The sequence below is a fragment of the Ictidomys tridecemlineatus genome, chromosome 10, assembly GCF_052094955.1.
Source record: "Ictidomys tridecemlineatus isolate mIctTri1 chromosome 10, mIctTri1.hap1, whole genome shotgun sequence".
Lineage (NCBI taxonomy): Eukaryota > Metazoa > Chordata > Mammalia > Rodentia > Sciuridae > Ictidomys > Ictidomys tridecemlineatus.
In genome coordinates, this window is record NC_135486.1 from 142455839 (window position 1) to 142480445 (window position 24607).

Genomic DNA, 24607 nt, shown 5'->3' on the forward strand with positions numbered 1-24607 from the left:
CTCCCACCACGCCTCTCCTGCAGTCCTGCCTCAGACCATCTGACCCTTTCTTCACATTTGTCACCAACTATAATGACATACATTCATTTGTTTAACAGCCACATGTACCAGACACCCTACTGCAAGCTCCACAAAGGTGAAAATCTTGAATTAGCCAGTAACTGGCACAAGACAGGTGGAATGAATGACATTTGAAAGCCTGCAGGAGCAAACTCTTTTGAATTGTTTTATTTGCTTTTCTCTGAAATGAAAAAATTAACAACAAAAACACCTAACTTCTTTTGTTAACTGATTTTTGTTTTAAGTCATTTTGGGGCCCAATGTGGTGGCATACACCTATAATCCCAGTGACTTGGGAGGCTGAAGCAGGAAGATCACAAGTTCGAGGCCAACCTAGGCAACTTAGTGAGATCACCTCAAAATAAAAAGTAAGAGTTGAGGTTGTAGCTCAGGGGGAGAGTGCCCCTGGGTTCAATCCCTAGTAATGTATAAAAAAAAGAAAAGGTCATTTTGAGCTGGCAATGCAGCTCAGTGGCAGGTTGCCTGCCCAGCCCATTCAAGGCCTTGGGTTCAATCCACAGCACTGCAATATATGGGAAAAAAAAAATTCATTTTTCTCAAAACACCATTTTCAGCCTACAGAGGACAAATATTACATTCTTATTATTACTCAAAAATTGGGGGGCTGGGGATATAGTTCAGTTGGAAGAGCACTTGCCTTGCATGCACAAGACAATGGGTTCAATCCCCAGCACCACACACACACACACACACACACACACACACCAAAAAAAAAAAAAAAAAATTGGGAATGATCTAGTTATGGTTTAGATACGAGGTGCCCCCCGCTAAAAGCTCCTGTTAACAATGTAGGTGATTAAATTATGAGAGCTGTAACCTAATCAATTGATTAGTCCATCTGATGGGTCAGTAATTGAAAGGACTGACCATGTGGCACCTGTAGGTGGGGGGGCACACCTTAGGGGTTTCTATTACTGCTTCCTGCTTCCCAGCCACCAGGGACTGAGAGGCTCTTCTCCACCACACCCTTACACCTCACCTTGGGTCCAGAATAATGGAGTTTGCTGGGCAAGGACTGAAACTCTGAAACTGTGAGCCACAGTGAATTTTTCCTCCTCTAATTGTTCTTGCCAGGTATTTTGGTCACAGCAATGAAAACCTGACAAACATAAAGTAAAGGTTAAAAGGACCTGCTACGTCCACTCAGTGTAATACTTTGCAATTCCTGAATATTTTAAAATAAATATACATAACTGAGATACTCTCATAACATGAAGCAAAGACCAACTTCAAATATAGTATAACTTGTTTTTTAAAAGCTTTGAAGCTCCATGGGATGCCACTGTGTATCTCTGACCAAAGGCTTCATATTTGCTCTGGGCTACTGAGTTTGCAAAGTACTTGCCAATTATTGGTTTCTTTGTATATTTGTTTTACAGACTGAAGCCAGGGCTTCACACATGCTGAACAAATGCTCTACCTCTGAGCTTGACCCCAGCCCGCATTTAGTTATTCTCACATTTACCCAGGAGACAGAGTCCCATCCATTTTACAGATGTGAACTTAGACACACTACTCTGCCCAGGCTGAGAGCTGAGAACTGGTAGCACCCAAGCCTTTTAACTCCAGATCCTGTGCCCCTTGCCATGCCTCTTGGTCTTCCAGTTTCATAGCTGAGGCTAAGTGACCCCGCTCAGCTTCCTCCAACAGCTGCCTCCTAACAGAAATTCTAGCCATTATCTGAATGAATGTCATATACAGGTAGAGGAAGATTCTGCTCTGAAGGCCTTTTTCGTAAACCTGGTTACTACTTCCACTTCATAAATTTCTTCATCCAAAAAAACAAGTTCCCAGGGTCCTGGAGATCCCTGCTTCAGCTGCTCCCACACCCTCAGCTTTCTTGTCAGAGATCCAGGTGGCCACGGGCCACCCAGATCAGCTCCAAGCTGTTCACTTGAGTCTGTCCAGTGTCCCGAACACCTGCATAAAACGCTCTCTGTCCACAATACGTCCATGGCGCAGGGTGAGATAGAAGGTCTGCTTTCCACTGTACTGCTGGATCCGAACGAACAGATCTTGGGGCCGGTCCTTGGTTTCTGTCAGGGGCATCACATCGGCCACAGGACAGTATGTGTCCTGCCGCCAGCCCCAGAAGGTGAGGTGGGCCACCCGAAGTATGGTACCTGACTCATTCACATACAGGATGCCCACCAGCCTCCGGAAGAAATAGCTCATCCAGCACAGCATGACCAGGGCAAAGCCAGCTATCCCACCTAGGAGGCACAGTGAGTTGAAAGTCATGAGGCCCTGGGAGTACCAGTAGAAGCCTGGTGGCAGGGCCACCACTGTCAGAGCCGTCTGTGCCACCTTCAGCCGAGACACATACCCAAAGGCTCTGATGGCATTAAAGCGGTAGACCATCTGGAATTTCTCATTCTCTTCACTTGGTGGTTTCTCCTTCAAGGTGGGTGACCTGTTCCCCACCCACCTCTTGGGATCCTCCTTCCCACTGCAAAACCATAGCTCATGGAGAGGCCTTCCCCAAGCAGCTGGCCCCCGCAACCTTGGCACAGCTCGGAGGAGGGCAGCCTGGAAGGGAAACAGGAGATATTTTCTCATGGAATTCAACAATGCCAATCACACAATGTACATCTGTAAAACATCACACAAGGAGGCTCCCACTAATCCTGCAATGTCACCCAGATGCTTTACTTCATGGGAACTGCACAAATGCTAGTTGGGACAAGTACTACTACTTCTTTTTTTACCAGTAAGGAAACTAACCCCAGAGAGGTTGAGAAATTTACCCAAGGACACACAGTGGAATGAATACAGGGATGGGGAGGTGTCTGATTCTCAAACTGGTCCTCTTTCCCCCAGAAAGTTCCAAGTAAAAATAGAAAAGAAGGCTTCTTTCATTCAACAAACAGCTAGGGAGAGCCACCACTGGACACTGGATCCATAAGGCCATGTGACTAATGTGTGATTACCAAGGAGTAAACTAATCCTGTCCTAGGAGGAAACTCGGGTAACAAATCCATATTTACAACAGTAATCTTCCAGTTTTCCACCTGGTTTATGCGTTATCTTGGTGGCAGAGGAAACTGCCATTTCTACTAGGCTAGCTTTGTAGCAGAGTGATGCAGTGAGGCCCCAACACGTGATCATTAGTGGGTAAGTAGTGCAGTCGAAAAGCTCTGGAGCACATGGGGTTCCAATGCTGACTCGTCACTAGCTGTGAGTTCCCAGGCAGGTTACTCCTCCTCTAGGCGCCTCAGTTTCTTCACTTTTATTTATTATTTTCATTAACTGGTTTATTGATTGGTTTACTTTGTGGTACTGGGGACTGAACCCAGAGTGTAGTGGCACCCCTTCCTCAACAGAAAATCTTAACTACGTTTCTCCAGAAATCTTCACCATCATTGATTTTAGGACAATCAGCAAAAGAGTATCTACAAGGGGCTGGGGTTGAGGCTCAGAGGTAGAGTGCTCGCCTAGCATGTGTGAGGCCCTGAGTTCGAGCCTCAGCACCACATAAAGTAAAATAAAGACATTGTGTCCACCTGTAACTAAAAAATAATTATTAAAAAAAAAAAAAGAGTATCTACAAAAGAGTTCAATGTAGGTAAACACCCTACTTTCCTGTTGCTCTATTACTTGGTCACTGGCCTGGAAGAAATCAGCATTCCAGGTGCTGGACACCCCTTTACTTGTTTTTCACAAACATTTATTCAGTATAGTAGTTGTAGAAGTGTGTTGCAAATGCAAAATGTGATTTAAAAAAAAGAAAAAGAAGTTTAACAAGGCCTCTGGCCTTGAGCTGGGCTTCACAGAGGTGTCTACATTCCTAGGAAAACCCAAGTTGCCAATTGGGCTCCATGGGGACAGCTGGTGGGGGAGGGAAGAAAGGGGAGAAGCAGCTCTCCCCTTCTCAGGTGCTGTCCTTGAAGGGTTAACGTGCCCAGAACAGTGAGAGAAAAAGCTGCTTTTGTGTGAACTTCTGCAGACTGTGAACTTCTAAGCCCTCCCCTGACATGATGGGTGTAAAACTCTGAAACTCCCTGAACACGGGGTTCAGGGGATTGACTGATTACAGCAAAAGCTGTTCCCCCAAACCTGGCTGCAGCTCTCTTGGAGCCTTGCCTCTTCGGTCCTTCCAACACCCTTTTTTAACTTTAAGGCAGGGGCTCACTAAGTTGCGGGGCTGGCCTCGAACCTACGATCCTCCTGCCCCAGCCTCCCAGGCAGCTGGGATGGCAGGCGTGGGACACCGCACCCAGCCGGTCCTTCACCTTTTGAAAGGGAGACTCAGGATGCGGAACAGACAATGACTCCACGACACGACCCTCCACCGAGCACCTGCGCCCGGCCGGCGATCCGAGGATGGCTCCTACCCGGCGGGTCCACGTGACCCGGGGGAGCCGGAGCCTCCTCACGCGGACGCCCCAAGTCAGAAACCCAGGGGTGCCTACCTCGGCCCCAAGTGCGGCACGTACCGCGTCCTCACCACCTCCTCCTCACCCTCCTCCTCCTCCTCACCACCCTCCTCCTCACCATGAGCAGATCCCTTGCTGCCGGAAGTAAATGCCACAGGCCCCGGAAACTCTGAGAGCGCATGCTCAGACTCACGAGGCGCGCGTTGCATCTCGGGAGTCGTGGTCTCGGGACGGGGCCGACGCGCGTCCCGGGCAACAAGGGAGCGCGGAGGGTTCTCTTCCCGGCGTGCCCTGCGGCGCGGGTGCCGGACCCGGAAGTTCCGGGTCGAGTACCTGGTGCCAACTCAGGTGCCCGCGCGTCCTATCGGGTGCGCTCGGAACCTGCAGCCATGGCGGCGTCTGGCCCAGTGCTGTGCCTCTTCGATGTGGATGGGACCCTGACGGCCCCGCGGCAGGTAGGCGGCGCCCGGCAGGCTAGTGGCTGCCGGTGCGGGGACCCCGCCGCTCGCACACCTGGCTAACGACCACCCGGGGTGGGCGCCGAAGGGCGACTTATGGCCTTTCTTCCTCCCGGGGGCCGTGGAGGAATGAGACCAGGCACTGACCAGCTCTCCAGAACCTCGGGTGCTCAGAGGTGGCGCCGAACCTTAAGAGCAGGAAACGTGCTTTGGGCGGGGAAGTACCGTTGTGGACTTGCCCGCGCGCCCTGGGCACCGATTGACCCGGGTTTCGACCCCAGCTCAGGACCCCTGGCAGCCCTGTGACCGTCTCAGTCCTGTGGCCCAAGGGCTGTGCTGTGTGCATGATAGCAAAGACAGGCTTCCAAGTCAGACACTGAGTGGAGTCTCTGCTCCGTCTCTTGACAGCTGTGTCCTGGGGCCAGTCAGTTAACTGCTCTGAGTCTCAACGTCTACAGCTTAAATAGGGACATTACCTGTTCCACATGGTATTTGTGAGGATCTGATAGAATTATTAAAGTGTCTTGCATACAGTGGATATCAAAACATTAAACACTTCCCCCTGCCCCTGCAATGGACCTTGGTGACCCAAGAACCCTGGATCACTTTAGGCTGCTGCAGAGAGTTACATGGGTCCTGGAAACTTGCTCCCCACTACCAGATTTTTGCTGCTGTGGGCACAGATAAGTTTCATTTAGGATCAGGCTTGTATCTGACTGTGTGGGCGCATGCCTGTAATCTCAGCCCCAGGCAGGAAGACCACAGATTTGAGGGCGGCATAGGCAACTTAGTGAGACTCTGTCTCAAAAAATTAAAAAGCGTAGAGGGTGTAATTCAGTGGTAAAGTACCCTGGGGTTCAGTCTGTAGATGGACAGATTGGAAATATTTGAGGCTTTGCAGGCCATGAGGTCTCTGTTCCAACTACTCAACTGTGTTTGTGGCACAGAAGCAGCTTGCACACAAACGGATGGGGCTGTGTTCCAGTAATTACATAAACAGGTAGTGGACCTGATTCTGGCCCACAGGCTCTCATTTGCTGGCTCCACCTCATATCTGTAGTAAAATTTCCTTAAACATCTCCCCCAGAAATCTTCTATAAATTTTTTTCAGAGTTTCTAAACTTTTTTTTTAAGTTTTTAAACTTTTTCAGAGTTTTTAAACTTTTTTCCATCTTAATTTTAAGTTTTTGAATCTTACTCTATTTCATTTTGTGTGGGGCAATGTATAATCATGAGCACGGGTTTATTTAGGAACACTGAAATAATTCTGCTGTGCACTTGCTTCACTCTGAAGATTTCTTCTGCATCGGAGTGTAGTATAAATGCTCAGCTGTGGTTACAGCATGTGGATCCTGTTTCCTCTCCAAAAGTGTTTGCTGCCACCTGGAAGCAAAGAGCGATCTTTTATAGCCCATTCACGTTGCAAGACATGTCACAGTGGGTGACCGAGGTACCACTTCGCTCATCAGTGTGCACAGGGCCTAGTGGAATAAGTTGTACCCTATGCTTCCTTAGGCTTTGAAGCTAGAAGTATTGCTGCCATTGTAGGTCAGTATTGTTCTTCTAATATTTTGCATCAGTCTTCCCACTTCCTCCCATGCTGATGCCAGGTCTAAGCAAACCATTTGGGGACTCTCGGGACAGGTTTTCACATTCTCACTGACTCAGAGGCCACTCGTGCAGTTCTGGATTTTGCCCAATATGTCAAGATTCTGCTGTAAGAGGTAGAGAAGATCTCACTCTTTATAAGCCCCTCTGTGAGGTTTTATTAATAGTATGAATGTATTTATCTAAAAAACGTGTTTTAAAGAAAAAAAGGTTGTGTCAATACCTATAATCCCAGGAACTCTGGAGGTTAAGTCAGGAGATTCCCAAGTTCTTGGCCAGCGAGAGCAATTTGGTAAGGCCCTGTCTCAGAATAAAGAAGGAATGGGGATGAAGCTCAGTGGTAAGGTGCCGCTGTGTTCAGTCCCAGTGTGGGTGTGGGGCAGGGCAGGAGGAAGAACAAAGCATTGAACTGTAGATGTTATATCTTTTCATCGTAGTTTATGATTTATTTTGAATGATGATACAATTTGGAATTGAGCTTAGAATTATACCAGTAAGATTACTGTTTATAGACAGGAGCTTTTCTTTAAAAAAAAAAAAAAAAAGACTAGCAAATTCTTTTTTTTTTTTTTTTTTTTTTTTTTAGTTGTTGATGGACCTTTATTTTATTAATTTATTTATATAAATTGCCTAGAATGTGTGAGGCACTGAGTGCTGAGAATTGCACTCAGTGCCTCACACATTCTAGGCAAACGCTCTACCACTGAGCCACAACCCCAGCCCCCAAGACTAACAAATTCTAATGTTATCCTTTGTTGGGGGGGTAGTTTTTTGGTTTTTTGAGATCCTGGTTCAAACCTAGGATCTCACTTATGCTAAGCACAAACTTAACCACTGAGCCACATTCCTAACCTAGCTCTTTGTTTTACATAACTATAATAAATCAGTTCCAAACTTCCTATTTAATTTCATTGTAGTCTTTCATTTTAAAATCAATTTAGCCAGCTGGGCAAAGTGTTACATGCTTGTAATCCCAGCAACTCAGGAGGCTGAAGCAGGAGGACTGCAAGCTTCAGGCTCTCCTTGGCAACTTTTGCAAGACTCTGTCTCAAAATAAAAAGTAAAAATCTGGACTATGAATATAGTGCAGTGATAAAGAACGCCTGGGTTTAATCCTTAGTACTGAAAGAAAAAAATAGACTATTTTTACATGTTTATATCTAGAAAAATTCATAGAAAAATAGCTGTAACAATACATACGGCTTTTCATAAATTGATTATGTGAATAAATTTTGGTAAATGTAAGTAAAAGTCAATAAGTTTATTCTGATAAAATATCACCTAAAATTACAACTAAAACATTTGAACTTATCTACAGACTAGTAACTGAGTAAGCATGTGTAAAAATAAGAATTACTTTTTCTTACAATTTTAGTCTGCTGATTATTTTGTGGCTCCTGACATGTGTTTTTCTTCTTGAAATGCAGAAAATTACCAAAGAAATGGATGACTTTCTACAGAAATTGAGGCAGAAGATCAAAATTGGAGTGGTAGGCGGGTCAGACTTTGAAAAAGTGCAGGAGCAACTGGGAAATGATGGTAACTAACGCATTGCCGATTATGCTTGGTCAAAGACGAGCTTCTCGTGGTGCATTGGAAACTATAGCCACCTGCTGTCAGCTTTCTGCTTCCTTCTTTGAGGAAACATTTTCTCTTCCTTTATTTTTCCTGTGCTTTTAGTCCTGTCCATAAAGTTCTAGAGTTGACTGACGAAAATACTTTACTCAGATGTGTAGGTAGATTGTCATAAAAAGGTGAGTGTCCACATCTCTGCACTTAGAAACCTTTCTGCCTCGAGCGCGTGCCTGTTCTTGCTCACTGCCCTCCAGCCTTAGCCCAGGCCCCGGCTCTGACTCCTTGCCCAGGTGTGGAAGTGCCCCGTGGGCTGGTGCCTCCTCCCCAGTGCCTTCATCCATGTTCCCTACTCAGGAGAGTCATGGCTCTCCCTGCCCCCCATCCAGAGTCTCCAGCACAGAACCCTGGAAGACGGAGAACCATACTGACTCCTTTCCTGGAGATTTTGACTCAGTAGTTCTGTGGGATGATGCAGCAAAGCCCTGCCAGTGTAGTGCTCTGTTAGTTTTGGAATCTGCCTTGAAGACCAGAACCAGTCATTGTTTATCTCTGTGCTCCCAAGGGCCTCTGGGGTGCCTGGCCGATGAGAAATAGTGGGTGGAGAAATGATGAATAAACTGTTTCTTTAACCCCTGTTTTCCCAGAGTCCCCACATCTTGGAACCAGCTCTGATAGAGCAAGGCTTTTCAATCTTGGCACTGTTGACTGTTGACATTTTGAGCCACACAATTCTATATTATAGGGGCCTCCTGTGCATTGGAAGATGTTTAGCAGTTTCCCTGGCCTTTTCCCACTAGATGTCAGCAGAGTTCACACACACACACACACACACAGAATTTTGACAACCAAAATGTCACCAGACATTGCCAAGTACCCCCTGGTGGCGACACCCCTGTTTGGTATATCATATCTTACCCTCCAAATCTGTGTAGGCCATATTTATTGGGTTATCATTACTGGAAGAATAATGTACACAATTCCTTTAAGAGTCTGTACTCCACTTATGTTTAATTCTCCTTGTAGATGCTTTGTTTAGAAATGCTCTAAACAGCACAACAGGGCACTTTTAGCCTGGAAACCCTGTTGCCTGGTTGGGATTGCCCTCTCTCCTGCTCCTGGTACAAGAGGTGCGGGAGGGGTCTGCATAGTCAGAATGTGCAGCAAGAATCGATACACAAACTAGAAGAAAGTTAAACCCACCTCTGTCACAGTCACCATGTTAAACTACAGGTGCGAGGGTCTCTTTCAGCACGTGGTGATGTGGACAAGGGGCGCTGGGCCTGGGGTCTGCATTTAAACAAGTGCCTAAAGTGTGAGAATCCCTTCATTAAGGCTGTGTGGTAGTGTTCAAATCTGACTGGTTATAAGAATTACCTAAACAGCTTTTTCTTTAAAAAAAATCTTATGTTTAGCCTGTCACTTAATGATTAGAAAGCCCAAGGTCAGAGTTCAGAAACCTACATCACCTCTGCCCCAGTGATGCTGGCTCATGGCAAGTTCGGGCGCCCCCTGGGCCAGACCAAGGGGATGAAGGCAAGTCCAGAACAGGACCTGTGGCCGGCTCCAGGCCTGCTGTCGTTACACATGACCAAAGAGCCTTCCTTTCTTGCTTTCCTTGTTCGGGGAGCTTGGTTAGGATGAGGTTCTTCCGTGGTTCTTACTGGAGGTCAGTAGTTTTATTGGTGGTGCATGTTAGTCAAGAAGTAGAAACAGATTTTCATTCATTCATTCTGAATTTTCTTTTGTTTCGGTTTGGTTGTAGTGGTTGAAAGATATGATTATGTGTTTCCAGAAAATGGCTTGGTAGCGTACAAAGATGGGAAACTATTATGTAAACAGGTAGGTTCTGAGTATGTGAACAACTACATAACACTTTTAAAACGATGTCTAAAGGGCATTTGATACTGAATGCCTCTGGGGCGGGACACTGGGAGCTGATAAATGGGGGAAATGAATCTTTACTCCATTCTTCCTTAAGTTTTGAATGTTGAAACATATGACTGTTAAATATTCCAAAGTAATTTTTAAGTTTTTGTAATTGGTTTTTAAGACTACTTATATCTGGCCTGGGTTGTAGCTCAGGGTCAGAGCACTTGCCTACATGTGTGAGGCACTAGGTTCAATCCTCAGCACCACATAAAAATAAATAAATAAAATAAAGGCATTATGTCCATAGACAACAAAAAATATTTTTTCTTTAAAAAAAGAGGGCTGGGATTGTGGCTCAGCAGTAGAGCACTCACCTTGCATGTGCGAAACCCTGGGTTTGATCCTCAGCACCACATACAAAAATAAACAAGTGAAGTAAAGGTGTTGTGTCCAACTACAACTAAAAAAAAAAAAAAGAATACTTGAGGGCTGGGGTTGTGGCTCAGTGGTAGTGCACTTGCCTAGCACACATAAGGTACTGGGTTCAATTCTCAGCACCACATACAAACAAATAAAGGTCCATCAACAACTAAAAAATATTAAAAGAAGAAAAGCAGCTGTTAAAAAAGAATACTTATATCTAATATTTCTATTATGATAGCAAAAACTAGGCAGGCTGCCTCAGCATAAGCATCTTAGAAAGTACTGTATAAACTGGTGTGGTGGCACACACCTATAATCCTAGACACCTGGGAGGCTAAGGCTCAAGGACCACAGGTTCAAGGCCAGCCTCAGCAACTTAGTGAGACCCTGTCTCAAAATAAAAAGGGCTGGGGTTGTTGTTCAGTGGTAGAGCATCCCTGAGATCAATTTAAAAGGAAAAAAAAAAGGTACTACATAGCTCTTAAGAGTCTAGGATCATTCTGTTCAGACAGAAGAGGAGTGTGTTTTGGTCCATCACTGTAGATATCTTAATTGAATAAAAGCTAGAGCAGTAAACTCTGGACCTTCCAGGAAGTGTTTGAAAGGTAATGAACACAGAACTCTAAGCAGTGAGGAGAAAATGCATTTGGCTGGTGCTTCTGTGGCTTGCCCCACTGCCTCAGCCTCGCAGCTTCCCAGCAGGAGTGGCTGAAGACGGGGCTTGCTGGAAAGCTGTCTTGAAAATGCTTCCTGCTAAACCAAATAACTCCACTACTTTGTTCACCTAGAATATTCAAGGTCACCTGGGTGAGGCTCTGATCCAAGACTTGATCAACTACTGTCTGAGCTACATTGCAAAAATTAAACTTCCCAAGAAAAGGTAGGTTTGCCTTCAGCAAAGAGGCGCTATCGCAGTAGGGAACGATGTCTTGTGGGGTGAGTGCTCATTTACACCCAAAGCCCAGCACTTGGAAACGGTGTGTGAAGCCAACAGTGTAGGATGGTGACGCAAATGGCCTGTCCACATGAAGGCCATTCGTGCAGCCACCGAACACCATACACCTTCCAAGGCTGTCGTGAGAGGGAGCACCTGTTAGAGGGCGTGTACAAAGAGCAAGGGAGGCTCCAGACCTGGACGTGTAATGGAGGCCTGTGGAGCCTGCCCAGAGCCAAGTGTGGCTGGCCCACAGTGTTAAATAAAACCACACTCATTGCCATCATTTCACATTTGGTTTTCTGATTTTGAAACATCTGGATTCTGACTTTGTGGCAAATTAGGCCCTGGTTGCTCTGGGTCCCACGGGGCTGCCCTGCCCCACCCCACCCTGGAGCACTTACTCCAGTCTCAGTGCCCCCAATACAAAGATGGGCAGGCAGTGGGTCCAGATGCTGACAGGGCCTGATGGTGAGGTTGCTGATTCTTCCCGGTTTTCAGGACTTACTGGGTAGACCTTCACTGTCATGGGGGAGATGCATCTTTAAGGGGCAGCTGGGTCTCAGGGCTGCACTCCAGAGGCTGCTCCAGCCTGTTGGGATCCACAGAGCAGCCGCACCTCCAGCCCATGCAGGTCCCTTCCCCCAGAGAGGCTATGGGTGAAACGGGCTGGTCTGGTGCTGCTGCTGCTGGTGATACACACCTAGGGCTCCTCCTCCTATTCTAAGTTTAAGTTCCCCATAGTAAAAAGTCAAAAGACACCCATGTCCCAAGTCCATCACCTCATTACTATGGGCTAAGCATGATTTAAAAAAAAAAAAAAAACGAGACATGATCCCATCCTCAAAGAGTTTATCATCTAGTGAGGCAGAATGGAGTACAGAGCTACAGTTCCGGAACACTGAAAGAAACCAGAACTGAGGGGCTGGGGATGTGGCTCAAGCGGTAGCACGCTCGCCTGGCGTGCGGCCCGGGTTCGATCCTCAGCACCACATACCAACAAAGATGTTGTGTCCACTGAGAACTAAAAAATAAATATTAAAAAATTCTCTCTCTCTCTCTCTCTCTCTCTCTCCTCTATCTTTAGAAAAAAATTAAAAAAAAAAATAAATAAATAAATAAAAATAAAAAAAAGAAACCAGAACTGAGACCCAGTTGATCAGCTTTTCCACATTTTGCATCAGTACTGTGTGCTCTGCCTAGTTCAGGCAGAGGCCGCAAGACCTAGATGGCCCAGTCTTCACAAGAGAATTGAGTATTGATAAACCACCCTAATCCCTGTTTGGGGGGGGGGGTACTAGAGATTGAACCAAGGGGCGCTTTGCCACACCCCCAGCCCTTTTTTTTTTCAATATTTATTTTTTACTTGTAGTTGGACGCAATACCTTTATTTTATTTATATATTTGTATGTGGCTAATGATCGAACCCAGGGCCTTGAATGTGATAGGCTAACACTCTACCACTGAACTACAGCCACAGCCCAACACTCCTAGCCCTTTTTATTTTTTATTTTAAGACAGAGTTTTAGGCTGACCTCAAACTTTTGATCTCCTGCTTCAGCCCCTTGAGTCACTGGAATTACAGGTTTATGCCACTATGCCCAGCCTAATCCCTGTTTTTGAGAGACTTTCTGAAATGTGTCAGCTTCCTCTGTGTATTGGGAATAAGTACAATGTCTGAGTTGAGAGGAAGTAGCTGGGCTCTGTTTCTGATAGCTTACCCCATGGCCCTAGGGTGTGCCCTGGGAACCAGTCCCCACCCCCAACCCCGTATCCACAGGGACAGGCTAGGTCTCTGTCAGTTTCAGGACAACCTGGACATGGAGTCTTTTGGTTTTTTATTTTTTTCAGCAGTGAGATTGAACCCTGGACCTCATATGTGCTAGGCAAGCACTCCACTGCTGAGCCACACTCCTGACCTCCAAACATGGGATTTTTAGAAACATTTCTTAGGTGATCACACTTACTGTGTCATTTGCTGTGTTCTCCATGAGTCGTCGTGCATAGCAGGGGCCCAGATCCATCTGCTAGAGACTTGGATATTTCTATTTTACTTGATAAGTACTTGTTCATTCCCAATTTACAAAGTGCCTTTACATAAACTGTCTGTCTGCTTTTCACTAGACCCTTTGGAGGCGACCAGAGCAGGTGCCTTTAGCTTCTCTCTGTAGGTGAACAAACAGGCCTGGAGAGGTGCCCAGAGTCAGACAGCATAGTAAGAGGCCAGCTGGCCTTGAATCGCGTCCACACTCTGCACCTGGCAGGTGGCCTCTCAGTATCTACCATGGCAGGTGGCTGGAGATCAAAGCTGTGTGATTAAATAATGGAAAGAGACGGGGAAAATGTTCCGTAGGTTCACAAGTGCCACCTTTGAGAGATGGAAGGCATGTCAGTGCATGTTTGTCACAAAATATTGAAATTTAATTTGTCAAGATGAATGTCTATCTTCCAAATTATCTCAGCTTTTAAGAAACTATTCTGAGACTGAAAGTGCCAACATGGTGGGCACACATGGGGTTGGTTGGTTGTTGGTGGTGGTTGTTGGTTCTGTTGGGGCAAGTTCTGGGGATAAAACTAAGACCTCAAACATGGTAGGCAAGCACTCAACCACTGAGCTACATCCCCATTCCTGGGAAAAAAATGTTTTTAAACATCTTCATTTAAGTCACTGAGGTGGCGTTTGTTGGGCCGTTCTTATTTTCTGTGACCAAGTCAGATCCTTAGGAATGTCTGCCACGGGGCAAATTGAGTTTCCTCGGTGGTTACTGAGGCTCTGAGCAGTTCTCAGAACCTTCTGTGTATCTCTGCTTGGGGAGTCAATCTCTGAGCTCACAAGCAGCACAGGTGTCTGGAATGTTCTCCAGCTCCGTGGGGAGGAACTGAGTGCTCTTGTGGTGCCGAGGCATTTTCACAGCTCATCATTAACTCTAAATTCTCTGCCAAGCAGCCACGATGTCCAGTAGAAATATAACTTGAGCCACAAATGTAGCTTTAAATTTTTTCAACCCAATGTCCCAGAACTGCTTTAACGGGTAGTCCTTATAAAACATTACTAAGGTAATTATGTTCCTTTTTAATACTAAATTTCAAATCATCAGATCTCATTCTGGATTAGCAGCATCTCAAGGCCCAATGGCCCCCTGTGGTTCCTGGCCTACTGTGTTGCACAGCACAGCTCTGAGAAACAGGACTGCTGGCCAGGGGAGGCGCCCACCTCCACAGTGCCAGCTACTTGAGGGACTGAGGCAGGAGGATCACAGGTTCAACACCAGCTGGACAATTTAGTGAGACCTTGTCTCAAATTTTTTAAGACATTAATAATGAGGGGCTGAGGTTATGGCTCAAGTGGTAGAGGGCTTGCCTAGCACCTGTGAGGCACAGGGTTCGATCCTCAGCACCACATAAAATAAAGATATTGTACCAACAAAATGAAATATGGATTACATCCCCTCTACTTCATAAAACCACTCAACCTTTTAATCTATTTACCTACCCATATTGCCCAAATAAATAAGGACATTTGGGGGACCTCGGTCCCTTTTCCTCCCTAGGGGTACTTTCATTGAATTCCGAAATGGGATGTTGAATGTGTCCCCTATTGGAAGAAGCTGCAGCCAAGAAGAACGCATTGAATTCTACGAACTGGATAAAGTGAGTCCTGAACTGACCGTGGGGAATGGGAATAAGGTAGACATGCACTTTGTGGCCAGGACTTAAAGTGCTCCTCTACAAAGCAGTACAATGGACAGGTTTTTGTTGTTTTTTGCCAGAAAGAAAATATAAGACAAAACTTCGTAGCAGATCTGCAGAAGGAGTTTGCAGGCAGAGGCCTCACGTTTTCCATAGGTATTGTATATTCAAACGTTCAAGACGTGTCTGTCCATTTGCTAGGAGTTGGGTGTGGGCTGCTGAGCTGTTGAGCTGGGTGGGAGATGACAGGGGCAGTCCAGGCTGTAAGGAAGCCAGCCACTCTCTCCTGCATAATTGGCTGTAGCAGGACTTGCCCAGGAAATGGCTTCCAGACTGTCAGGTCTGGTTCCGAGTCCTCACTAGGGATTCTTCCTGCCTGCACTTCTCATGGTCACAAGGAGCTTCTTGATGCTGGAAGAGTGAGAAGTTGCCCTCATGCCTTTGGACAGGAGAGGCGCTCTGCAGTGAACTCCAAAAGAGAGGGAGGGGCTGTGAGTGAATTACACCAAGATGTCTTGGAAACGTGGTTCAGTGTATCACCAGCAAGGGACTGTCACAGTCAACTGGGTCGTTTTTGCAGAGCAAGAAACCAAGGCCTGAGCTGGACATGGTGGCACGCACCTGTGATCCCAGCTACTTGGGAGGCTGCAGCAGGAGGATCACAGGTTCAAAGCCAGCCTAGGCAATTTAGTGAGATCCTTCCTCAGAATAAAAAGGATGGAGGATGTAGCTCAATGGTAGAGCACCCGTGGATTCAGTCCCCAGTATTACTTTTGTAAATCAATGGATGGATGATGAATGGATGAACAGGTTGTAGGAAGTTTAGACTCGCCAAGGGATTTGGTGTAAGACATGAGTGTTCCTAGACACTGAGATGGAGGGGTTTCTGACAGAGCTTTGAAAGAGTCTCTGTGGCATGGGGGAAGCTGCCTATGAACCAGTCACCTTCTGCGTGATTTTCATACTTCCTGCAAGACACACTGGATGCAGCCTGCTCCCCTGCGTCTCCCACCAGGGGCACTGGGAAGTGCACCTGGAGGAGCCACTGCCAGGCTTCTCCTCAGGCCCTCCAGGTGGGCTTTATTTGCACCCATGTGCTTAACAGATTCCTCCCTGTGAGCTGGCATTCTGCATCTTATGCTTAGACCCAGGTGAGGTAATGTTGGAAAAAACGTCACGTAGATTAATTTCTAGCACCTGTCCTTAAAGTGGTATAAGTTGCAGATTAGGGTATCAAACAGCCTTGGCGATCTAGTTGCTGACAAAGAATGAATTATAAATGTTCTTCAGTGACATTAGCCTCTTTCTTTTGGGGGAATGAAGTTTGGAACCCAGAGCCTCCATATGCCAGGCAAGTGCCCTGCCTCTGAGCCACACCCCAGCCCTCCTTAGCCCCTTTTCCCCTATAACGTGTGTGTGTGTGTGTGTGTGTGTGTGTGTGTGTGTGTGTGTGTGTGTGTGTGTGTGTGTGTTGTTTATGGCCTTGCTAAGTTGCTGAAGTTGGCCTAGAACTAATGACCCTCCTGCCTCAGCCTCCTGGGTTGCTAGGATTACGGGCATGCACCACCACCCAGCCTCATTGTTAATCTGTGTGTGTGTGTCCCTGGCAGGAGGCCAGATCAGCTTTGACGTCTTTCCTGATGGATGGGACAAGAGGTATTGCCTGAGACATGTGGAAAATGACGGTTATAAAACCATTTATTTCTTTGGAGACAAAACCATGCCAGTAAGTATGAAAGAGTTTTCTGCAACTTCACTTTCCGTTTGGGCTTGGAGGGGAAGGGCAGTGACCAGGCTGTCAGTTTGAGGGATGGCTTCTGTCCTGGAGGACATGAGCGAGCCTCCAGCCTCCGAGCTCAGACACCCGGTGCCCCAGTGGAGGAGAGGACCAGCTGCCTGTCAGTCGGTCCTTTTCAACTGGCTTTTGAATTAAATATTGCCCTTTCAGAACAGGGCCTCTGGGGCTAATGTGAAATGCTCTGGATTTCAAAGCCCTTATCATTTTTATCTTATTCTACTGGATCCTCCCCACATTGTACATCGAGGTGTGCGTTATACATTGAGGCATCATACGCCTTGGAAGGACAAGGAATTGCCTAAGTCTGAGACTCAGAGCATCAGGGACAGTTGGGAGGTAGGAGTGGGTCCTGGGTATCACAGTCCGGCTGTCAGTGAGGGGGGTGTCAGAAATCCCAAGCCTGGTACCAGATCTGAATTGGAAACTGGAAGTGTAGCCCAGTGGTGAAGGCCAGTGCCCGCAGTTTCCCCGGAGCCCCTTTGGCATCGGGGCCAGGCTTGCCCCAGACTGGAGAATCCCCTTGCCACTACCAAGGGCCCAAGAGCCTCAGCATCATCTGACCACTCCTGTCCTGGGGCTCCATATCTCAGGGGCTGTGTCTCTTTAAATTCCTCTCATTTCTACCCCTCTGCTTCCCTCCCACACGGTGCCCCAGGTGTCTTAGGACCTCAACTTCCCGGTCCCCATTGGTCTGTTAAGACATTGTGCACCCAGCAGGTGCATCATAAATGCTGCAAGTACAGAATCACTCATTCCTCTCATATCTGTTCCACTCCACAACCTTGCTGCTCCGCCGTGATCCACCCTGTGGCGGGCCTGCCTGGCATCCAGGTCCTCAATTCATGAAGGAGAGTGTGGGGGCTCCAGTCCCCCTTCTTGCTTTTTAAGTGATGAAACTGGGAATTGGAGAGGTGACTGGCTTGTCCGTGGTCACACAGTAATGACAGAGCCAGTGGCACCAGAATATGCCTGTCTGCTTTTTTGTTTCTTTTAAATGACTTAATTGGGGTATAATTGACCAGAAAATCTGCACACATGTAACATACGCAGCTTGATAAGTTTGGAAATCTTTGTGCCTTTGGTTCGGAGAGATTCTGGGGGTGGGTTTAGTGGTTGTGGTGGTGGTTTTATAACACTTAATGTGATATCTGCCCTCTCAAAAGAATTTTAAGTGTATAGAAGCCAGTCATGTTGGCTCAGACCTGTAATCCCAGCTACTCAGGAGGCTGAGGCAGGAGGATCTCAAGTTCAAGGCTAGCCTTGGCAATTTTGCAAGATGCTCAGCAACTTAGACCCTGTCTCAAAATAAGGGTTCAGTGGTAGAGTGCCTCTGGGTTCAACCTCCACTACTGCCAAAATTTAAAAAAAAAAAAAAAATGTTAAGTTGTACTGTAGCTTGTTAACTGTAGGCCCATGTTGTCACTGGTCTCTAGAACTCCCTCAACTAAGCTGACAAACCCTGTGTGCCCACTGAACAACTGCTGCCCTTTGCCACCTCCCAGCCCGGGGACCACTCCTCCACTCTGCTTCTGTTAGTCTGACCATTTAAAATGTATGGACCGAGTGCAATCATGCCCATGTGTCCTCTGTAACTGGTTTATTCCACTTGGATATTGTCCCCCAGTTCATCTGTGCTGTCACAAGTGGCAGGATTTCTGGGTTCAACCCCCAGTGCCAAAAATGAGCACTGGGGATTGGAAAAGAGAATGAGAAGCAGAGTGAAGAAGAAAGGGGGTCACCTGTCATCCCGCTCGTCGGCTGAGCCCCACCCCAGCCTCTTCTCCCTGCAGGGTGGCCCCTCATTGTTAGCTTCTGTGCCCTAATGTCTATGTTTTCTCCGTATTAGTGAGTGTTCTGTGAAAGCAGTTGTGACTTCCAGCTCCTGGTGTCCACCCTTCCGTACTGTGACCCTCTAGAAGGCTGCTGTGTTCCTGCTGAGCATGAGCTTTGCTGGCTCCCAGGGAAGGAGCCCCAGCTCTTTGTCAGTAAAGAGCTAATTCCCTGCAGGCACTGAAGGCAGGCGGGCGCTTTTCCTAGAAACCCCTCTTCCTCCCCAGCAGCTACACCCAGACCTGACTCTGAGTTCAGCTGACAGGCCTGGGCCGCCTGCGCCTGCGCCGACAGAGCCAGGGACACTCCCAGCCACTCTGGCTTCTCCCAGAGCCCTGGTTTGTTGAAAGCTGCTTGCGAGCAGCACCGTGGCTTTCAGGCCTTAGAAATGTGAAGACACTTCGTGGTGACTGGCCCCACGCTCCGCCTTGGGCATCTGAGCTCTGGGTGTCCTGGCATGTGTGCACCTGGGAACTGAGGGGACAGCCCTTACACAGTGGTCCTGGGCACATCTCTGCAAAGGGCAGGACCATGTAAGTAAAGTGCTACGTCTCTGTCCAAAGTGGGGGAAACAGATGGATGCAGGTGTGTCCCCCGGCCGCCGTCCTCTGGGCAGTCTGAGGGGCAGCCTGCGGAAGCACCAGGAGACCCCTCTTCATTTTGAACCATGTGGATATGGGGATCTTGTTTGCTTTCTGAGGATTTTTTGTCGTCGTGCCTGGATTGAACCCAGGGTCTCACACAAGCTAGGCAAGGGCTCTACCACTGAGCTACAGCCACATCCCAGAATGTTCCATCTTTGAAAATATCAGATTGAGAGAGGAAGCTGCAGCTTTCAGGCACCTCTCAGTCCAGACCTGAGCAGGACACTGAGGACGCAGAGGAGGCGTGGGCCCTGCTGGGCTCTCGGCCGACAGACGGGCCCCTCGGTTCCCGTCTTGCCCTTCACCTCACCACCTCTGCAAGCCAGCGGCTCCCTTCCCTTCCCACTAAATGTGCAGCACTTGACTGTCCTGAAACGTGAACAAGACCACCTATCTTTAATACTGGATTGCGGGCTGGGGATCAGCTCAGTTGGTGGAGTGCCTGCCTCCTGTGTACAAGGCCCTGGGTTCCATCCCCAGCACCCCCCCCAAAAAAAAAATTAAGAGCATGGGTCAAGAGATTTGTAAACCAAAAGACGGGTGTGGCCCTGCCACCTGCCCCTGCAGTAACTGCACACAAGCCTCCGTCTCTCTGAGGCTCAGTTCCCCTGTGAATCAGCTGTACTGGACTCGGTGAGGTCCTGAGAGGGGTAACAAGCCGCTGGCTCAGAGGGACAGTCAGGGTGTGCCCTCTCCTGCCAGAGGACTGCTCTGCAGCCAGCTGTGCTTCCCTTATGAGGACACTGAGAAAGCTGGGCCTTCCTGGAATCCTGGCCATGTGGCAAAGCTGTGTCCGAGAGTCTGGGACGAGGTTCAGTGGTGGAGCACCCCTTAGGGCTGCAAGAGCCTCGCCGTTACTGAGGTCTCAGAGATTGGGACCTGCCAGGTCCCAGGAGACGGTCCTCACTGACTCCAGGCTCTCGTCTCACTCTCCCGCTGGCCCTGGCATCAGAGGGCCACCAGGGTTCACCACCTGACTGTGGGGCTCAGCAACTGTACTTGGAACCCTGGGCCTCTTTAGGGATCTGAGTGTTACGGGGCGAACTTCCCCTCCTCTGGGCCTGTAACATAGACTGCCACAGAAATGTGCTGCTCTTTCTCCCCTCCTCCCCCTTTCCCCAGGGAACAGGCTTTTTGTTCTTGGAGCCTCCCCTAGTGGAACCCTAGCCTTTGGTGCATATGCAAATGGAGCATCTGAGATTCCCTGAAGCCTTATTCTCTTTCAGGAGCTCAGGGCTGGGTTCTCCTGAGCTGCAGACTCCAGGCGCCTGGGAAGGAGCCCCCTGCCCTGAAACTGACTTGGAAGGAAGAGGGTCCCTTGGTGGAGAAAGGGAGGCCTCAGGTGGCTGGGAAGGTGCTTGGGAGGAAGGTGCCCTGCAGCCAGCAGAGCTGCAGGGCACATGGCTGGATGCAGGGGTCCTCAGGGGTTCTGGAGCAGCAGGTAGCCTGACTCGCAAGCCTCAGGCCAGCAGGGCTGGTGGGGCCCTACTCCAGCCACTGGACACACCCCATCGCAGTGTGTGCCCAGCTTCCTCAGACCGCCACCTTTTTAGGCTCTTTCCTGATCCTGGCCAGGGTGAGACTTGCAGGAAGGCAAACCGGGTGAGGAACAAGACCGGAACTGTGCTTCACCTACCGTCTCCCCAACCTGGCCTGGGGCAGGTCCCACCATTACCCCATTCTGGGCAGAAGAGCCTTCTGTAGCCACACCCTCATTCAGTCAGAACCAAGGTCCAACCCAGGCCACCCACTGCAGAGACCATACCCTTAGCCAGCCACCAGCTGCATGGGCCATCTAAATGTGATCAACATCAAACTCCGCTCCTTGTGGCCCTACCTACACTTTAAGTGCCCAGTGACCTCGTGTGGCTCTGGTCAGCATTGAGACAGCTGTGCGCATTGTCATAGCTAGCTGCCCCAGGCTGTCCACCCTGCCCCATCCTTGTGATGGAGAAGCTTGGGCATAGGTAAGACCAGTTGATGGCTATGAGGCTGCTGTCACTCCTGCGCTTGCTTTATAGCAAAGTAAGCCTCAGGTCTTCACAAGAGCATCGTGATTTCCTTCACAAGGATAATTACATGTTCCAAGCCTGGTTGGGGTTCAAGAGGAGGTTAAAATCCTTCCCAAGAGTGCTCGCGGCGTTCCTCCCCTGCAAACTAAGAAGTAACTGGAGGCAGTCTCCCTGCCCTGGTGAGGTGTTGGTCCCTCACTTCTGTCGCAGCAGCCGCACCCTGGGCAGCAGAGCCTAACACATCTGGGCCTTGTGTCTCTACAGGGCGGCAATGACCACGAGATATTCACAGACCCAAGAACCGTGGGCTACACTGTGACAGCGCCCGAGGACACACGCAGGATCTGTGAAGAGCTCTTCTCATAACGAGGGTGGGGAGGGGGTCCCTGGGCCAAAGCCATGGCCCCTCCTCACACACACCCACTCCCAGGCCAGCTGTCTGCACTGTCCAGCTGTGCACGGTGCGGACCCCACCACACTGGGCAGCAGGATCAGCCTCCACCCCCAGCAGGTCATGCTCTTGCAGTGCCAGAAGGATCCAGGGAGGGGATGAGACTCCAGGAAGATTCCATCCCCCATCCCCAGCCTCAGACCTACCTCGCATTGGCACGTTTCCACCCTAACATGGGGCTCTAGAAACTCATTCCAGGATTCAGAAAGAACAAACGTGCCTAGGCTCGCCGTCTTCATGGGTCTCAAATACAACTGCTGTTAGTGTTTGGACCCTGGCGTGGCTACCAGAAAGGGCGACAGCCTCTGCATGGCCCTGGAACACAGCTGGGCTCACCTCCCTCCTGAAGCCCCCTCCCAGGTTGAGCCTGGGGGTGCTGGGATGCTCGGTTTTCCAGCCTGTTTCCTGTTTGTGAGCCGCAGATCTCTCGGTGGCCTGCCAGACAGATTGCTGGCCTGGTACCCAGTGACCCATGGCGTGTGCACTGGGCAGGCCCAGCGCTCAGGCGGCCTGTGTTCACTCTGAACAGCCTAGCTGCGCTCGGGAGGACAGGCCCTGCTAAGACACTGGCGCAGCCCTTCCCCAAGAGGACCCTCCTGATGGGACCTGGTTCCTCAGAAGTCCACACAGAACCGGAGCTGAGCCCCATGGAGTCTGCTCCTACCCACCCTTCCCGGTGGACTGCGGGAGCTCCACACCCCCAGCCCCCGGAGCACTCTGGGAACAGGTTCCTGTGCCACTTTCCAGCATCTGGCCATCTCCACCCCACCCCAGGGCTGACCACCCAGTCAGCCCACCTGCCCGGCTGCATGGGGGTGAGGGCCAGCAGCAGCTGCAGGCCTGCCCTTTGTCCCACACAGGCAGGTTCTGAGCAGCTCTCAGGACCAGCCATCTTGTCACCTGCCCTTGTTGAATTTTGAAATTGTACTGTAACAACCTTTCAAAACAAGGTGGAGCACACCACAGTGACGTTTCCCGTCTCATTCTGATGCTTGTCCCTCCTGATTGTCAGCGGGTGGTGAAGAGGGATTGACAGCTGCACCCCATATTCCGGGAAGACGGCCACCTTTAGCTCTGAGACCTCTGCTCTGTGCTTCTCCCCAGGGCCTCCCACACCGGGGGGCTCTGCCACTCTGGCTCTGGGGTGAGGTCCAGAATTCACTGGTAAACCTTCCTGGGCAGGGGACTCCTACCTTCCCCTTTCTCCCTGTGGTCTCTGTGTCCACGGAACCCAGTCCGACCCTCCCCAGGTGCAGTGAGAGTCAAGTGGTCACCGTGTCCGCTGTGATGGAGCAAGCTCCGGGAGCAGCAGGGTCTGTGGGGCCAGGTGGGCGCAGACTGCCCAGGTGTGAGGCTGGTTCTGCTGACCAGCGGTGACTCAGAGCACGTCCCATGTTGTCATCTGCCAAATGAGATGGCCCCTGCCACCTGGCGGGGTACACTGAAGGAGCTGATGGCAGTCTAGTAGGCCTGCCCTGTGTGAGCTGTCGCCAACTCTGGAAGCCTCCCAGCAGCCCGGGGGCAGCACAGTCATGCCCTTGGCCCTGGGGAGTTCGCGGGATAAAGTCACCATCCCGACATTTAAATACAGTAGGAGTTGAGCAAGAGGGAAGCACCGGGTAAGCCCAAGCCAGCCTGGGCCTGTTCAGAAATCTGAAGACACTGCTGGCCCTGGACTCCAGGGTACCTGGGTCTAAGCAGCCCAGGAGGTCGGCAGGCTGGCATGCAGTGTCGGGCCTCCGGGAGGTCCTGCAGCTGCTGGGAGAGCGGGTGGCTGGAGGGCTCCCTGCACCCCATCGCCAGAGCTGGGCAGTGGCACCCGACCCAGGCGCAGCCCAGGCCTGTGGAGCCCTGAATCACTTCCTCTTCCTCCCCACTCCCAGGCCCCCCCCAGCCCAGCCCAGGCTGGGCCCATCACAGCCCAGTGAGCAGCCAGCCCCAGGCTCTTCCCACCTGCACAGCCTCCCAGGCGGCCTCCTCCTGACCCAGCTGCAGCTTCCAGCCCGCCCTCCCCCAGGCACCTGCACAGAACACTCCCTTGATGTAAAAAGGCAACTCGCTCACGGTTGGTTCTGAGCTTAAGGCCAACTCCGACCTCTTTCTGAACACACTGGACTAGTCTAATTTCCCCAAAACACTTCAAAAATCATATTAATACAAATACCCATCCACATCAGATCATCATCCACCTCCTTGGGGAACACTAGGCAGAGTGAAACCCACCTGGCCAGGCTCAAAGTCCCTCCCCAAGCTACCACTGCCCTGTCACCTGGGATTGCCACCCGGCCCACCTCAGTCCCTGCACCCTCTGAATCTGGCTGCCTCCCCACAACTGTCCCACGAGTGACCTGCTGCTCTCCACCAACGTGTCCACCAAGGCTTGGAAGATCTATTCCAGCACTCGCTCCTGAGTCCCGGTCTCCAAGATGAGGCTGGCCTCATCTGTTCCCAGCCCCCCTTTGGCATCTGGGGAACTTCAACCCCCATCAGGTGTCTGCAGCAGGAACCCTGAGACCATGCTCTTATCTGCAGGGGGACAGTGGGAATGAGGGCTCCCTCCCGCTCACCCAACCCCAAAACACCACCACAGAGCCTTATCCACTGCCGACCAAGCAAACGATGTGTTGTGACCTCATGAGGCCACATCTACGGCACAGCTCTCCCGCACAGGAGCATGAGGACCAGAGAAACAGGAGCTCCATTTTCCACAGAACCGACTGCAGGGGGGCGGGGTTCCGGCCTCTGCAGGGAAGCCGCCCTGACCCTGGGCGTCCACGCGCCAGACCCCCGTGTACACCGCCTTGCACCAGCAGGCTTAGGGAGGCAAGATCCCTTCTTGGGAATTCTGCATTCTATTC

The 24607-nt window shown here is 49.8% G+C and overlaps 2 protein-coding genes across 4 annotated transcripts; one reads left to right on the forward strand and one right to left on the reverse strand.

Annotated features, from left to right (window-relative positions):
- Positions 1 to 213: 213 nt before the first annotated feature.
- On the reverse strand, positions 214 to 4718 carry Tmem186 (transmembrane protein 186). Of its 2 annotated transcripts, none has more exons than XM_021727646.3 (2): positions 4576 to 4718; positions 214 to 2610 (listed from the first exon to the last, which is right to left on the reverse strand). In XM_021727646.3, the coding sequence occupies exons 1-2, from the start codon at positions 4636 to 4638 to the stop codon at positions 1972 to 1974; spliced, it is 702 nt and encodes a 233-aa protein (XP_021583321.2). In that variant the 5' UTR covers positions 4639 to 4718; the 3' UTR covers positions 214 to 1971. The 2 variants fall into 2 exon arrangements, with proteins under 2 accessions (XP_021583321.2, XP_040134203.1); XM_040278269.2 differs by having other exon boundaries at positions 4494 to 4577.
- On the forward strand, positions 4703 to 22714 carry Pmm2 (phosphomannomutase 2). 2 transcript variants are annotated; one of them, XM_005327165.5, is made up of 8 exons: positions 4706 to 4912; positions 7951 to 8062; positions 9861 to 9937; positions 11179 to 11270; positions 14876 to 14975; positions 15095 to 15170; positions 16625 to 16740; positions 21563 to 22714. In XM_005327165.5, the coding sequence occupies exons 1-8, from the start codon at positions 4847 to 4849 to the stop codon at positions 21662 to 21664; spliced, it is 741 nt and encodes a 246-aa protein (XP_005327222.1). In that variant the 5' UTR covers positions 4706 to 4846; the 3' UTR covers positions 21665 to 22714. The 2 variants fall into 2 exon arrangements, with proteins under 2 accessions (XP_021583323.1, XP_005327222.1); XM_021727648.3 differs by lacking the exons at positions 7951 to 8062; positions 9861 to 9937 and having other exon boundaries at positions 4703 to 4912.
- Positions 22715 to 24607: the final 1893 nt, after the last annotated feature.

What these genes read in the sequence shown, in the direction of transcription:
- Tmem186 (XM_021727646.3), bottom strand. Translation starts at nt 4,638, where the DNA reads ATGCGCTCTCAGAGTTTCCGGGGCCTGTGGCATTTACTTCCGGCAGCA. An exon ending in CAGCAAGGGATCTGCTCATG is followed by an intron (nt 2,611 to 4,575) that starts GTGAGGAGGAGG and finishes TTTCCCTTCCAG; the next exon opens with GCTGCCCTCCTCCGAGCTGT.
- Pmm2 (XM_005327165.5), top strand. Translation starts at nt 4,847, where the DNA reads ATGGCGGCGTCTGGCCCAGTGCTGTGCCTCTTCGATGTGGATGGGACC. An exon ending in GGAAACTATTATGTAAACAG is followed by an intron (nt 9,938 to 11,178) that starts GTAGGTTCTGAG and finishes TTGTTCACCTAG; the next exon opens with AATATTCAAGGTCACCTGGG. An exon ending in AGGCCTCACGTTTTCCATAG is followed by an intron (nt 15,171 to 16,624) that starts GTATTGTATATT and finishes TGTCCCTGGCAG; the next exon opens with GAGGCCAGATCAGCTTTGAC.